Source organism: Grampus griseus (genome assembly GCF_964374135.1).
Source record: "Grampus griseus genome assembly, chromosome: 13".
Lineage (NCBI taxonomy): Eukaryota > Metazoa > Chordata > Mammalia > Artiodactyla > Delphinidae > Grampus > Grampus griseus.
This window is the reverse complement of record NC_139007.1, coordinates 63,963,622-63,980,982: the sequence shown is the minus strand read 5'-3', so window position 1 is coordinate 63,980,982 and position 17,361 is coordinate 63,963,622. Positions and strand designations below refer to the sequence as shown.

The 17,361-nt window shown below is 39.2% G+C and overlaps 1 protein-coding gene across 1 annotated transcript in view; it reads right to left on the bottom strand.

Annotated features, from left to right (window-relative positions):
* The window catches only part of ECT2L (epithelial cell transforming 2 like), a gene marked incomplete at both ends in the record, with an annotated part of 59,920 nt that overhangs the window by 30,494 nt on the left and 12,065 nt on the right, over window positions 1-17,361 (bottom strand). The window contains 9 exon segments of the mRNA XM_082668715.1: window positions 2,711-2,839; window positions 4,688-4,790; window positions 4,793-4,835; window positions 5,797-5,965; window positions 6,771-6,926; window positions 6,929-7,022; window positions 10,718-10,807; window positions 10,809-10,866; window positions 10,868-10,918. Coding sequence (XP_082524841.1) covers window positions 2,711-2,839; window positions 4,688-4,790; window positions 4,793-4,835; window positions 5,797-5,965; window positions 6,771-6,926; window positions 6,929-7,022; window positions 10,718-10,807; window positions 10,809-10,866; window positions 10,868-10,918 — 893 coding nt within the window.

The following is a 17,361-nucleotide window of genomic DNA, read 5'->3' as shown; positions in this document are numbered from 1 at the left end:
TGATTTCAGCAGAAGGAGACCACTTGGACGAGCTTGAGGGGTGAGTGAGAGGTGAGGACGGTGGAGGCAGTCAGCTAGACCAGCGGTTCTCCAAGGGTGGCCCCCGGGTTAAGCAGCATTCGCATCACCTGGGACCGTGTTAGAAATGCAAATTCTCAGTCCCTGTGCCAGACCTACTGAATCCGAAACTCTAGGCTGGGACCCAGCAATGCGGATTGTAACAAGCCCTCTGTGAGTCAAATACACGTGAAAATTTTGAGAACCACTGGTATAGTCCACTCAAAAATTGGTGAGACAAAGTTTACGGTCTCTCTTTGTGGTGGGGGGGAGCGAGAGGGGAGGAGCTACTACAGGTGTTCTTGATTTGATAGGAATAATCCAATAAAGAAAGAGGACTCAGGCTGTGGGAGAGGATTTGAGCATAGGAGTGACGTCTTGGGAAGGTGAAAGGCGATGTGTTTACAGAGTCCAAGCGGAGTAGTTGATGTTTGATTCGAGCAGGGGTGCTTCTTCCATCGTAACAGAAGGGAAGACAGAATGAAGGTAAGAGGTGGGATAGGTGGTGGATTTTGTGGTGGGCGGTAAATTAAGGAGTTTCCTTAGGGAAGTAAAAGGTGAAATCAAGTGAGAGAATTATTGAAAGATTGACTAAAGGAGAGAAGGGGGCTTCCCTGGTGGCGCAGTGGTTGAGAGTCTGCCTGCCGATGCAGGGGACACGGGTTCGTGCCCCGGTCCGGGAAGATCCCACAAGCCGCGGAGCAGCTGGGCCCGTGAGCCATGGCCGCTGAGCCTGTGCGTCCGGAGCCTGCGCTCTGCAACGGGAGAGGCCACAACAGTGAGAGGCCCGTGTACGGGGAAAAAAAAAAAAAAAAAAAAAAAGGAGAGAAGGGACATCATAGTCATTTTAAGAGTGGGGAAACGAATTTACCAAGGAAATGTGATAGGATTGCTTATCAGAGCTGCAATCCCATTTGATATTTATGCCATTAAAGTTAGAGCAGTAAGAACGGTTGTGTTACTCTTTCCAACAGTCTTCAGCTGCTTTAGTACAGGCAGGCATAGATTATGCAGATGGTCGTGTTTTAACCAGCATTGGGGCTTAGCCAAATGAGCTGGGATTTGGCCAGGAGAAAAAGAAACAAAGAAGTTCAGATTCTTTGCAAGAGAGTAATGATAATGACGAACCATTAAATCCAAGTTTAATGAGGAAGGAACCAAGGTCGAAGCCATGGTGATAGAGAGTGAAAAAGTGGGAGTGTGTGCATTGGAGGTCCTCAGACGAAGAACTGATAGAGTGGGAATACTTGAGTATATGATTTGGAAGTTGTATTCGGAGAGACAAATGCTTGAGATCAAGATTTCAGAGGTGATACAGCTACCGGGGAGGACAAGCTCAGGAGTGATGCCTGAGGTGGTGGGAAAGAGATTTGTGACTGAGAAGCCTGGGCCTTTTGACTGAACCAGGGGCTTGATGGTTCACCCAGGTGGAAATTATATTTGACACGAAGTTCAGCGATGATTTTGGAGCCCAGAATGGCGGTGGGAAATCCATTGTTTGAAGACCATTAAGTTTCACTTGAGACCATTTTTGTGTCACCAAATCTATTATTCTTTTCCCTTTTCACCCTCATTCTCTCGGCCTTTGAATACTTTACTTTCCCTCATCCTTTCTTTTTTTCCAAAACAAATTTTAGAAAATTTGTTTTGCTCTCATTTTAAAAGTAACACTAGTTCACTACAGAAAATAGAGGCAAATAAAAGAGATAAAAGAAAAAGGAAAACTCACTCATCCAACTATTGTTAGCATGTTGGTATACATCCTTCCAAACCCCTTTTATACACACACACCACCACCACCCTCCCCGACACATACACGGGATTTAAGCATTGGGATCATACCTTCCATATTCTTTGTAACTTACTCTTTTCAAACTGATTTTAAAAGTAGGAAATTTGAAAAACACATCCAGAAATAGATGGTGTTAAGAGTTTGCTATATTTCCTCCTAGAGTTTTCTATGCCTATTTTCTACATAGTTGAGATTATATAATTGTAGTAACTGTAAAAAAAAAAAAAATTTTTTTTTTTACAATAATTTATACTTTGTTTTCTTTTAAACGCCTTTCTATCGTTTTGCTTTTTCCTTTGCCTCGTGGAATCCTGCCAGGGTCATGCTTTGTATGTACTGAATAGTTCAGTGAAATCTGAGGATTAAGAACTTTAAAACTCACAGTTCCCTAAGGAATGGGTAGTAAGAAACAGTTTGAGAAACTTTAATTTCACACTCCCTCTCCTCTGCTTGATTAAAAAAACAATAAAAACAGACAAACAAAAAAACATAGCCCATGAGTCCATGAATACAGAGCTTTTATGTAACAGATATCTGTTAAATATGGCTGATATTAGACAGGTAGGCACTTAAGATTATCAGCTACCACACATCTCTACAAGGCACTCCACCGTTTTTAATACTCAGAAGAAACAGAAATACATTTCCTGGCTGGCTCTTGCCACTAGTGACTTTATTTCTTTAGGGACAGTTACTCTGACCACTAACCCTGATGCCCTTTCCCCCTAAATACCTGAGTATGTGAAGTATAAAGAGAAAAAAAAAAAAAAAATGTGACTGAATCATTTGAACTGACGGCATTTTATAAATCCACAAAATACCATCACGAGGTAGGTATGACCACTACCTCTCAAAACTGACCTGATGCTCCGAGTCGTACAAAGAGGTCCACGTGGCCCCCTTCTTCTCCAGGGGCCACATAGCTTCCTAATTTCTCCCAGAAGTCTCTCACTTCAGGCCTCAGTAAATTTTTAATACCAATTTTATAGCCTGAGGGGGGAAAGATCAAAATGTCATATCTGCTCTAACACTGTTCACCACCCTCTAGAAAATGAAACCAGAACTGTAGGAACCAAAGCCCATTACTTTAGAACACTTATTAATAAATTAAAAACAGTGAATATGTAATCTGTGATTTTTAAAGACTATTGTTTTTCTTCAAAAGCTATAGGAGGAAGATTTCCCCTTCATTTGTTCCTTTTTAAATTATTTTGTTTCTTTTCTAAGAGGGGAAATTTAAGGGCATTTGTACCTCCACCACTCAGAGAGAAATACTAACAAATTATTTTCCTCTAGCTTTTTTCCTTGTACACACCCATGCACAGAGACATATATACTGCTTTTAAAAATAATAAAATCGAGATCATACAATTTTGTAATGGACTTCTTAAAAAGATTTTGGGGGCTTCCCTGGTGGCGCAGTGGTTGAGAGTCCGCCTGCCGATGCAGGGGACACGGGTTCGTGCCCCAGTCCGGGAAGATCCCACATGCCGCGGAGTGGCTGGGACCGTGAGCCATGTCCGCTGAGCCTGTGCACCCGGAGCCTGTGCTCCGCAACGGGAGAGGCCACAACAGTGAGAGGCCCGCGTACCACAAAAAAAAAAAAAAAGAAAAGATTTTGTTTTCCTCTTAATTATGAATTTTCAAATGATCAATGTTGATAAATATTTCCCATTTAAATAAATATTAAAACCACTGTTCTTTTAATTCAACAACCAAATAAACCTTTCATTGTGATATAGTTAATTCATTAGCAGCAGACAGGTTGGAAAGTCATTGAAGGCATTGATTTTTCCCAAAACTTCATGCCACTTTCTGGAGGTCACGGTTCAACTGAATAGAGAACCGCCACATGGTTACATTCTGGTTTTTACCTAAACCTCCATTACATTCATAGTCAAATAAGTAATTATGGCATAGTCTTATGTAAAGAAGACAAATAGGAGAATGGACTCATTTGATTCCAGTTTATTCACCCTAACTCTGTCACCAGTTATCCTCTGTGCCCAGCATTATGCATTTTTAAACATTAGAGAAACTATCTATGGCCCACATGGAGATCAAAGCTCTGATCTTGCTTTCACGTGGATCCATTAAGCTAGCCAGTTGTAAATGATCCAAGTCAATTCCTAGATGCCCAAAAAGAAAAGCGATTTCATACCTTGACAGCAACCATTTGGTTACAAATAAGAAATTTTTGCAAAAATTTTCTAGGTAAGCCATTGAATGTAGTCTACTAATGCCATCCCTTACATATGTGCTTATGTGTGTATTAATGCATGTATATATACACATATACACATATACATACATATATAAATACATGCTTCCTATGTCTTCTTTGTGCTTCCTTTTTCTTATATTGAAATTTAAAATATATAACTTCATTATAGAAAGCATATTTTCATCTAATGGCACCCTCGTTAAATAGATCACAAAGTAGGATTTCTGACATTTTTCTTTTGAGAGATGGTAGTTACATGATATTATTAAGTTCCTTGGTCATTCCAAAGAAAATTTAAAATAATTTGTGTCACTTTGCTCTTTTACGGATTAAGTGCAACGAATTCGATTCAGTAAAAATGTATTGGACACCTACTAAATGCAAGGCAGTTTGGGTCTTTAATACTTTTTAAAAAATAATTTTGATTTATGGTTATTTTTATTGCTTCTGATTTTAAAAACTGTTTGGGTCTGTATCTTTCCACCTAGATCAGACTGCTTTTCTTTTAGAAGATGAATCACTTTCGTACACATGGTGACCAAAAGATTGCCATACGTCCTCTAGGGGAGATGAAAAAAGACCCAATTCAAAAAAGGACCAGCCTCCTAACACACTCTGTACCTCATATGCAGGAATCCGAGACGATATTAATATGAAGTGTGGCTGGAGAGCATGTGAAGAGCTGCTGTCATTTTTATAAACTCCATGCCAATTTTTTTCTTTGATAATAAAGGGTAGGAATGGCATCCAAAAACATTGCTTCTGTAGGGAAAAAGGGAGAATAAGTGAAGTTTTGATTTTCTCTTAATTTGACTTTGACAAGTGAGCACCAGTATGTCCTCTGGACATCAGCTGTCCTGTACAAGGCAAGCAGCCTGAGTACCTCAGTCTCTCCCTGCGGTTTTCAGGGACAGCGGCAAATGGGGCTCCTGGGCGAGTGGGTCCAAAGCTGCCCTCTGGGCCTCTCCTCCTGCATTTGTGGGATGCCAGAAAGGGCTCTTGGAACTTACTTTTGTGGGGCACTTAAAACCAACGTAGTGACATACTTAAGGGCTCAAAATGACATTTGTAGAAGGAGCAGTCAAAAGATTTTATTTATTTATTTATTTGCAGTACGCGGGCCTCTCACTGCCGTGGCCTCTCCCGCTGCGCAGTACAGGCTCTGGACACGCAGGCTCAGCGGCCATGGCTCACGGGCCCAGCCGCTCCGCGGCATGTAGGATCTTCCTGGACCCGGGCACGAACCCGTGTCCCCTGCATCGGCAGGCGGACTCTCAACCACTGCGCCACCAGGGAAGCCCCAAGAGATTTTAAATTTCCTTAATCACCTGTGCCTCATGATTTTCTGAGTAATGTCCATTCTCTCCACAGTCACCCCTCCCCCATCACCATTCAGATAGGCTTACTCCTTACAAAAAAATTTCTGGAAAAACGTTACTTTTGCTCAATAACTTTATACAGAAAATACGGTACGTCCACAATATAGCCTCTTTGCGGGGTTAAGAATATTTAAAACGTAAATTTTGAATGTTATGTATCTCCCTCTTCAAGAAGCACGTTTAAGACCACTGTTCTTGAAGATTAAGGAACTATTTCTATTGCTATTTCATAGGATAAGAGCCATATAATTACACAAGATCCCTGCATGTTAGCTGAATTATTCTAGAATGAATTCTTGGTGTCAGGATGGTCCTCCACCTTCAGTAGATGGAGGTTTGCTTACCGCTTGGGCAAAGCTTCTAAAGATGCAAAAACAAGCTGTTTCTCCAAAGTGTCCTGTAATCCCACTCGATCCCTCACAGTTTGGGAGAGACGTGGTTGGCATTTGGATTCAAACAATCTAGAGCAGCATGTTCCATTCACCCAAGGGGGTCGAACTTTGAACAAATTCTCTGAAAAACAAACAGCAGCAGGCTCGGCTGTTTACTTCATGCTTCTCCCAGCCAAGTCTACACAGTTAATGGCATAAAAATAGAGCTGTTCCAAGGCAGTATTCCAGATGGCAGTAATTAGAGCCACTTTTTACACACTCTTTGGTTTTCTTATCCTCTCGGCTCTGTGGCTGCAAGTTACCAGTCACTTCAGGTCAAGAAACAAGCTCAGAGAATAAGCAACTCTTTTCTTGTAGAAACCAGTTCATCAGTTTGTAGGCTTTACCTCATTTTTGGCCTTCTTGGCTTCAAGTAATTTCCCATTTGTTACAATCTCGCAGAGGGTGAGTAAGTGAAAACAAAGATGGGAGAACTCTAATCAGGTTTGCTCATTACCTTTACACACCGTGTAAATCAGAAGGCTTAGCTCAGAGTGTCTCATCCTTACTCCCTTTCCACTTAAAAAAAAAAAAGTCATTATTCCTGCTTCTGTTTCCATTTTCATTTTTCCTCCTTTTTCACGGATCCTAATTCTTCCGAATTGTCCTGATCCTATTTATTTGCTTTTGCCTGTATTCGTACTTCTCTCTCCTTATTTTTGGTCTCACAGAGGCACTGACATTTGACCTTACATATTTTATCAGAAATCTTTTTGTTTTTCTTAATTAATAGTGAAGAAAAAAAGAGTTTGTCCTGAGATACTTTAGAGAATGCCACTTACAGGCTGTTTCAGAAAGACCTTGCTATCTTCTGTGGGAATTTGTATGTTAATCCATTGGTTTCTACAATACTTGGTTAAGATATAAAGTTGTAAAATGCCACTCACTCTTACGTAGTGCAATTTTCTCCCAAATTATTTTCCTTAGGCACTTTTCTCTTTGCCTCTCCTGTAGTTGCTCATCTTCTGTTTTGGGTTCATTCAGGGTCCCATAAAGAGCTGCGGCTTCCCTAGGGGTTAGCCAATCTAGGTTGGACACACAGCAATGTAATGGTGCTTCCAAGCACCATACTCATTATCTGTTGGTGTATAGGGCAGAAACCATCCAAACTTCATGCATTTGGACATCCATAAGCAATCCTTCAGAAAAAGAAATGAGAAACATAAGTTACGAGGACCATTTCCCAGTAATAATCTTTTCCAGTACACAGATCATTTTTTCTTATTACATTGAGATTTCTAGTGCAGTTGACTTGCCATCTAAAGTTGACTCTGAGAAATAAGAAGCGTACACCTTACTACACAGGAAAAATATTCTTTGATGAACATGTTTATTATATATGAATATATGTATTAGTCATCTTTGTACACTTATTCAATGCTCTCATAGCATTTGGTTACTTTAACCCCAGATTTTGAGAATTCTGCTTCTAGCAATTGTACAGTAGTTTGTCACAGACCAACCCTCCCACTGGGACCCATATGATATTGCCAATAGGCAACCAATTTTGAGATACGAAAACTGCAAATTTCATGTAGTTTCATCTAATCAAATATCTAGACAAAATACTATAAAACAATGACTTGAGCTACCAATTCAATAAGGACTTGTGCAACCAAGACCTCAGAGAGGAGGGAAACCCAGAGAGGTAATATCCTGATTTGGCCTCACTTTTCACTTCAAGGCACTTGACAGTTCCAAACTCAGCCTTAAAACTAAGGCTGAGAAGCAGAGAAGGAAGTTAAGACTGAAAGACTTAGAAGCTGTTAAGAATTTTAGGCATTTTCGCAGGGAAGAGAGGAAACAAATTTAAATTCAGGGCCCACTAAGGGAAATAGCCCTGGTAATGACACTAGGCTTTTAGCTGAATCCTTTTCAGTAAGGATGACAAGGAATTAGACTGAAACTAGCTTTGAAATACTCTCTGATTGAATTTAAGTGAGCGATTCCTAGCCTAACCAAATGCCAGAAGCAAAAGCAAGATCTCTCTGGAGAAAGATAATATCATCCAGCAACTCAAATTATTGCATCGATTTTTTATATTCAATATTTGGTACTCAACCAAAACTATCAGGCACACAAAAAGACAAGAATTGTTTGTTTCTTCTTTTGTTTTTTAATAAATAGAGACCCTCAGAAGATCCAAAAGTTGTAATTATCAGACATGAACTTTAAAAAAGCCCTGTAATTACTATGCCTAAGAAATTAAATTGCTGGGTGGAAAATTTTGGCAAAGTAAGCAAATTGACACTCTAGAACTAAAAAATATAATAGCAAATTTAGAACTCAATGGACCAGTTTAAGAGCGAATTAGAATCCAGCTAAAGAGATAATTAGGAAACTGAAAGCTAGCCCAGAAGAAAAATCCAGACTGAAACACTGAAGGCCAAAATGATGGAAAAGGCACATTAGAGAATATGAAACTTACGGGACATGGTGAATCAATTAAATGTATTGAAACCCAGGGCTTCCCTGGTGGCGCAGTGGTTGAGAGTCCGCCTGCCGATGCAGGGGACATGGGTTCATGCCCCGGTCCGGGAAGATCCCACATGCCACGGAGCGGCTGGGCCCGTGAGCCATGGCCACTGAGCCTGCGCATCTGGAGCCTGTGCTCCGCAAAGGGAGAGGCCACAACAGTGAGAGGCCCGCGTACCGCAAAAAAACAAAAAACAAAAACAAATGTATTGAAACCCAGGAGAAAAAGAGAGAAAGTGGAGCAAAAGCAATATATGAAGAGATAGCATCTGAGAACTTTGCAAAACTGATAAAAGACATTAAAACCCCCAATTAAAAAATCAATGCAAAATACAAAACAGGATAAATACACACACACACACACACACACACACACATATACACACACCCCTCCAGGTACATTGTAACAAAACTGCAGAAAACAAAAGACAGAGAAAAAGATCTTAAAAGCAGCTAGAGAAAACAGAAATATTACCTTTAAAGGACCAAAAATAAAACCCCCTACTTCTCCAAAAAAATTATGAAAGCCAGAGAACAATGGAACATTTTCAAAGTTCTATAAAAAATGAACTGCCAACCTAGAGTTCAAATTCCCAGTGGAAATATCCTTCAAATTTGAAGGTGAAATAAAGACATTTTCAGACAAAAACTAAGAGACTCTGTCAGCAGCAACCTGCACTAAAAGAAATATTAAAGAGAATTCAGAAGAAAATTGATCCCAAAAGGAAAATCAGAGATGCAGGAAGGTATAAAGAACAACAGAAAAAGTGGTTACTTCCATGGTGGTGCAGTGCTTAAGAATCTGCCTGCCGATGCAGGGAACACGGGTTTGATCCTTGGTCTGGGAAGATCCCACATGCCACGGAGCACCTAAACCCATGCACCACAACTACTGAGCCTGTACTCTAGAGCCTGCGAGCCACAACTGAGCCCGCACGCCACAACTGCTGAAGCCCATGTGCCTGGAGCCTGTGTTCCATAACAAGAGAAGCCACCGCAATGAGAAGCCTGTGCACCACAACAAAGAGTAGCCCCTGCTCGCTGCAACTAGAGAGAAAGCCCACGTGCAGCAATGAAGACCCAATGCAGCCAAAAAATAAATAAGTAAATAAATAATAAAATTACTTTAAAAAAAATAAAGTATATTTTCTGACCACAATGCAACTTTGAAAAAAAAATTTTTTTGAAGTGGTTACTCATAAATAAATATTAACTATATAAAACAATAGTAGTAAAGCCTTGTGAGGTTAATATATATATTTTTTAATGTGTGTGTATTTTATTTACGTATGTATGAGTAAAACTAAAATATTTGAAAACAAAAGCGTACAAACCGAGCAGGGAAGCAGACGGAGTTTAAGAGTTCTGTGCTCCTTGCATTACCTCAGAGGTGGCAAAATAACCCTGGATAAGTGGTGTAATCTCTATGGTAGCCATAAGAGAACTGCTAAAGAATTTACAATTAATCTACAGAATATTTAAGCTAATCCTAAAAGAGACAAGGAGAAAAACAAAATATAAAATAATAAATAAAAATAGTAAAATGTTGGACTTAAGCCCAAATATATCAGTAGTTACATAAATGTGAACAGACTAAATTACCCCAGCTAAAAGTCAAAGATTGTCACCTGTTAAAAGAAAACCACCACCACCATATTCTGTTTACAAGACATGTTCCTTAAATATAAGCACACAGAAAGGTTGAAAGTAAAAAGAGAGGAAACAATATACCATGGGAACACTAAGCTTGGATTCATAAATGCTCTAAATCCAGGGCTCACAGTTGCCTTTTGCATGTGGCTCCTCCATGGAGAGCCAAGTATTCTCCAAGATCAGAATCTCAACATAAGCCCATTCTGGAAAGTTTGTATAAGTTAAAGGAGTAAATTATTGACTTGTATTTAAAGTATGTCTACCTTTACATTTCATTAAGTCTTTTAAAAGAGAGGAGACAAACAGGCCAAATGCAGAGATAATGGCAGAGGATGTAGATCTAGATTTATATTCTTCAACGGAGGTTAGCCAAAGAGGAGCCGTTAAAGTTGTGGTTGTATAGCAATTTTTGAGGTGGGTTATCACGAATAAAACAATATCATGTAAAAACCAAAGTTTAAGTAATTCTTCACAAAAAAATGGACTTCTTAACCAAGATAATTAGTTTCTAAATAACTAAATTGAATATTTAAAGATTATTAAAATTACATGAATTATTACAAGAGTGTATATCCCCCTGACTTATAAAATAAATTACTGTATTTAATTCATCCCCATTTTTTTCTCTTAAGGGTAAGTTAATTATGGTTCAGATATGCTCAGTTATTATCTTCAGGAAAGGGAGCTACCCCAATCACCTCATTACAGATGACAGCTGCATTTGGGCCCTATTACTAGGAAATGACAAGTGGTAAAGCTGTTCAGTTAAAAATTTCCAGGGCCAGCTGACTTGTGCCAGCTGCACACAAATCTTTTGGAAAGGAGAAGATACATAGAGAAATGAAGCGTGGTAGAGAAATCCACTTTGGCCACTTGCATCCTTTCTGAAAACCAGTCTTGGACAACCCTAAAAAGAAAAATGTAGAAATTTAGTTCAGATCACTAATATCTAAAATTGATTAAAATCCAGTATAAATATTGGTCACTGTTCTTTCTCTAGTGCTCTACCTATTAAAAAATTAAGTCCTGAAATAACATAAGGCTAGATTTTTAAGTATCCACTTTCAACGATCCATTCTAAACAGCAAGATGCATTACAAAAATATCTAAAATCCACAGGGGAAAAAAGTCTGAAATAAACATAGTTGTATGATATAAATCTGGATTTTTTCCTTTTTCTTTACCCAAATTCAATAAATCAGCAAGTCCTGTCGGCTCTATAGATATATATCCCCCAAATATGTCCCCCATCCCAGCCACTTCTCTCCACCTCCCAGCCTTCACTCTAGTCAGGGCACCTCCACCTCTCTCCTGGGCGGTTGCATCTACCTCCTGATTGCCTCCCTGCTTCCACTCCAGTCTTCCTAGAGCCCATTCTCCACACAGCAGCCCAAGTGGTTTATAAAAATGTAAATTAGATAATGTCACTCATGCAAGTAAAACCCTACAGTGACTTCCCAATGCAATTAGAATAAAAACCTATAGCTCCATCACACTTAGTAGTGAAATAGTAAACGCCTTCCTCCTAACAAAGCAAGGTTGACTACACTCTCTACTTTAACATGGAATAGAGGTTCTAGCCAGTTCAATAAGGAAAGAAAAAAATAATGAAAGGTATACGTATTGGAAAGGGAGCAGTAAACTGTCTCAATTCATGTACCATGTACGTGGAATCTATAAAACAACTATTTAAATTGTTGAACTTATTAATAAAACATTGTTGCTAATTTTCTTTATTTTTCAAATGTTTATAGAATCTATAGCAACATCCCCTTTTTCATTCCTGATATTACTAATTCACATTTTCTCTCTTTTATCCTTGGTTACTCTTCTTAGGAGTTCATTGATTTTACTACTACTTGTAACAAACCAGCTTTTGTTTTCATAGATTTTCTCTATTGTTTGTTCATTTTCTATTTTATTGATTTCCACTCTTATTTTCATTTCTCTCTTTCTATGTACTTGGGTGTAATTTGCTATATTTTTCCCCTAGTTTTTTTTTTTTTTAATTTAATTATTTTTGACTGTGTTGGGTCTTTGTTACTGCACACAGGCTTTCTCTAGTTGCGGTGAGCATGGGCTACTCTTCGTTGTGGTGTGCGGGCTTGTGGTGGCTTCTTTTGTTGCAGAGCACAGGCCCTAGAGCACACGGGCTTCAGTAGTTGCAGTGTGTGGGCTCAGTAGTTGCAGTGCACAGGCTTAGTTGCTCCTTCCCAGACCAGGGATCGAACCCGTGTCCCCTGCATTGGCAAGAGGATTCTTAACCACTGTGCCACAAGGGAAGTTCCTCCCCTAGTTTCTTTCTTTTTTTTTTTTTTTGGCGGTACGTGGGCCTCTCACTGTTGTGGCCTCTCCCGTTTCGGAGCACAGGCTCCGGACGCGCAGGCTCAGCGGCCATGGCTCACGGGTCCAGCCGCTCCGCAGCATGTGGGATCTTCCCGGACCGGGGCACGAACCCGCGTCCCCTGCGTTGGCAGGCGGCCTCTCAACCACTACGCCACCAGGGAAGCCCCTCCCCTAGTTTCTTAAGGGGGAAGTTGAGATCATTAATTTTAAAAGCTTTTTCTCATTAACATAAACATTTACATTATATTGTTTTCCCTCTAAGCTGTGCTGCAGACCACATGCTTAGCCATGTTGTATATTCATTGTCATTCAACTTGAAATATTTTCTAATTTCCCTTGTGATTTCTTCTTTGACCATAGGTTATTTATAAGTGCTGTTAGTTTCTAAATGTTTGGGGATTTTCTAGATGTTTTATTTTTATTAATCCCAAAATGTATTGCATTGTTGTTAAAGAATATACTTAATAAGATTTCAACCATTTTGAAATGTATTGAGTCTTAGTTTGTGGACCAGGAAATGAGGTATAAAGGTATAAATGTTACTTTGCTCATAAAAAGAACATATATTTGGAAATTGTTGTGTCTAGTTTCTATAAATGTTAGTTCAAGGTGGATAAGAAGATTGCTCAGTTCTTCTATATTCATACTGATTTTTTTCTTTAGCTCTATTCCATCAGTTTTTGTTTCATGTAATGTGAAACTCTGTTATTTGGTACATAAACATTTATAATTGTTATGACTTCTTGATGAATTGTTACTTTTCTTATTATAAAATGTCCATCTCTACCTATCTCTCTGGTAACACTCCTTGTCTTGAAGTCCATTTTGTCTGATATTAATATTGCCATCCTACTTTTATATGCTTACTATTTGCATGGTGTATCTTTTCCTATCCTTATACTTTACCAATCAGTGCCTTTATATTTAAAGTGTATCCCTCGGGGCTTCTCTGGTGGCACAGTGGTTGAGAGTCTGCCTGCTGATGCAGAGGACGCTGGTTCGTGCCCCGGTCCGGGAAGATCCCACATGCCGCGGAGCGGCTGGGCCCGTGAGCCATGGCCGCTGAGCCTGCGTGTCTGGAGCCTGTGCTCCGCAACGGGAGAGGCCACACAGTGAGAGGCCCGCGTACCGCAAAAAAATAAATTAATTAAAAAAATAAAGTATATCCCTCATAGTCAATATACAATGAAATTTTTTTTAGCTCATTTGACGACCATTGCCTTTATTTGAGGGTTTAGTCTGCTTGTATTTAATATAATTATTGTTATAGTTGAACCCAGGTCTCAATTTTGTTATTTGTTGTTTGGTTGTCCCATCTGTCTTATGAGCCTTTATTCCTCCTCTCCTGCCTTGGTTTGAGTTAATACATATTTTTGTATTTCATTTTAATTCCTTTATTAGCTTTTTAGGATATCTTTGCATTAGTTTTATAAGTTGTTGCTAGGAAGTATAATATGCATCTTTAATTTTTTGTAGTCTACTTAGAGGTAATATTCATATAAAATTAAAGACCAGTGCAACAATATAATTCTCACCATGGTTTGTGCTTTTGTTGTTATCTCTACTGCATCTACTTATGTTATAAACCCCACAATACATTGCTTTTGCTTCAAATAGTCATATGTCTCTAAAATAACTTCAAAATTTTATATCTTCTCACACATTTATCATTTCCTGTTCTCTTCATTCCTGTTTATAAATCCATGTTTCCATCTGGTATCAATTTCCTTAGCCTGAAGGGCTTCCTTTAGCATTTCTTTACTGCAGGTCTTCTGACAACAAATCTTGTTAGTTTCCTTTTATTTGAAAATGTCTTTATCTCACATTAATATTTGTAATACTATTATGACCCCATTAATTAATTCAAATAATTATCATCCTGTAGCCAATCTGGTTTCTGCTACATCCTATTTTTCTTCTTCCTCCCTCATGCCGCTATTATTTTAAAGCAAATCCAAGACATCATATAATTTCTTTTTTTTAATTATAATTTTAAAAAATTTATTTATTTACTTTTGGCTGCGTTGGGTCTTCGTTGCTGCACGTGGGCTTTCTCTAGTTGCGGCGAGCGGGGGCTACTCTTCATTGTGGTGTGTGGGCTTCTCATTGCCGTGGCTTCCCTTGTTGCGGAGCATGGGCTGTAGGTGAGAGGGCTTCAGTAGTTGTGGTGTGTGGGCTTAGTCGCTCCGCGGCATGTGGGATCTTCCTAGACCAGGGATGGAACTTATGTCCCCTGCACTGGCAGGTGGATTCTTAACCACTGCGCCACCAGGGAAGTCCCAAGACATCATATAATTTCATCCATAAATATTTCAGTGTGTATCGATAAATAATATGTTGTTTTTTGGTTTTGGGGGTTTTATTTGGCCACACCTCGCAGCTTATGGGATCTTAGTTCCCCGACCAGGGATAACCCAGGTCCTTGGCAGTTAGAGCATGTAGCCCTAACCACTGCACCACCAGGGAATTCCCTATCACTAAATAATAATAATAATAAATTTTTAAACATATACTGCATATAATACTATCATCATACCTTAACATTCAACAATTTCTTAATGTGACATTCATAAAGAAAACTTTTTAAATATGACATCCATCAAGAAAGACTTGTAAGTGAGGATCCAGAAGAAGTAAACTTCTTACAAGCATGCCACCTAAGCACAGACAGATCTTGAATGAATACAAAATCCAAGCCCCTACTCAAGTGGCCATCTTGGAAGCTATATAGATCTTAGGCCAAAGAAACATTTCATGGCCCATGAAGGATGTACTGCTGGCTCTGCAGCTAACAACTACACACAAAAAAGGACACTGAATACCTGATTGTCCTCTGTATATAATTAGCAATAAACATCTGCTACAGCCCCAAGCCACCAGATAGCAATCCAGGTATGAGTAAATCTAGCTCTTCCCTGAAACTCCTGATTTCCTCCAAACTCAGCAGAATTACAGATATTTGTGGCCAATCTCACAGCTGATTGGAAACTTTGGTATAAGAACCTACCAGAACTCATTTACCTAAGGCCACTGGGAGTACAAGACTTCTTCTCACTACTAAGTGGCTACTGCTACCCAATTACTGGGTCCTAATGGACTCAGATTAACTCACTGAAAGAAAAGTTGTAACTCTGAACAGACTTCGTCCTGCAGCGGATCTTCTCTGACCTGAATTCCCATAGAGTGGGTCAAGCCTCAGAAAGTTTCAATGTGAAATGAAAATGACACCTCCAATTAGGTACAAACAAGACTTTAGTTACCCCCACCAACACATTGTTGAATATCCATTAGACCCAGAGACAGTCTTGACCATGAATTAACAAACTTTTGGCTTAACTGGAGCCTCACTTACAAGTCTTGGGAAAGGAAATGTTCTACCTTGCTACACAACACCAATTCATACATGTAGAAGGAATTAAGAAATGAGAAAATCACCACTTGGTAGCTATCACAGTAATAAGTGCTTCAGGTAAGAATCATCAATGTATGCTAAAACTAGTAAGTAAAAGTCTGACAAGGAAAAAAATACTTGCATAGATTCAAATACTTTTTAATTAAGTTAAAAGTAATCACTCAAATACTTTTTAGTTACTTATTAATTAATAAATACTAAATACTTAATAATTAACCATCTTAGCCGATGGTAAAGTTAAGATTATAAACAGTAGGCCAAATTGACATGCTATTCCCCCAATATGATCCACTGAGAAGAGCATAGCATTAAGTCTGTGTTATTCCTGCCAAGAACGTATGACCTCAATGTCGTCTTGAGGAAATATCAGCCAACCACAAACCGAAGGTCATTAAACAAAGTAGCAGATCTATGCTCTTCAAAAGTGTCAAGTAAGAGGGTGAGGAAAAACTGAGCAATTGCTCCACATCGAAGGTGGATGTAGAGACATGAAAACTAAATACAACAGATGACCTTAGATTGGATTTTGGACTGAGAAGGAAAGGACAATTATAAAGGACACTGTTGGAACAATCAGGAATATTGAATGGAGTCTGTGCACTGGACAGTAGTGCTGAACCAATGCTGATTTCCCAACATTGCAGGATGCACTGTGAGTTTTCAGCAGAGCGTGCTTGTTTTTTAGGAATCATACTGAAATGCTTAGGGGTAGTGGGGCACTATGTTTACAACTCACTCTCAAATATTTGAAATAATAAGGTAAAAATGGTAAAATGTTAACAATCAAGGAATCCAGATGAAAAGTTTAGAGGAATTGTTTACACTGTTTTTGTAAGTTAAACATTATTGTAAAAAGTGGGGTTTTTTGTTGTTTTCTTGTTTGTTTTTAAGAAGCAGCTACCTGCTTCACTTCCAAGGTTTAATGATTGCCTGTTATTTTTGTGTGTTTCTACTCCCCTGACTTTAAGTCACTGCTTTTTCTTGGTCCTTGTCCATGCAGCTTTGTCATAACTGGAGACAAAACAGAGTGGCTTAAAATGTACCTGTTGGCAGGGCAGTCTGGAGAGAGGGTGGGAGTCGGGGTGTAAGCAGGAAAAAGGAAGCAGGAAAAAGAACGGAGTTGTGTGTGTGCTGGCAGCACAGGGTACTCACAGGCAGAGGTGTCCCTTAGGGGTCTTCTCAGTATGGATAGAGATTAACGTTCAAACTGAATGAGACTTGTGACCACACCAAGGACAGTTAATCCCAGTGGATTCGTGACCTTAGCTCCTGCTTCATAGTCATTCCACTGGCCCTTGAGAGACAACTTGCTCTCATTTGGAACTCTAAGACAGATCAATAAAATAAAATGCAAAACAGAAACGTTTTCAGCCTCCTTTTCAGAGACGGGTCTCAGTATCTTCAGAGTCTTTGTGCCCATCCTCACAGCATCTACTGTTCCGTCCCAGCCAAGCAAAAGAGAATTGCTTTTTAAAGTAAACCTTAATCATACATATTTTATATTTGTTCCTAGTCTGTGCTGCTGCAAGGACACATTCGAGTATAATGAATTTTAAGCAAGAAGGAAAGAAAATGCTTCAGTCACATTAAAA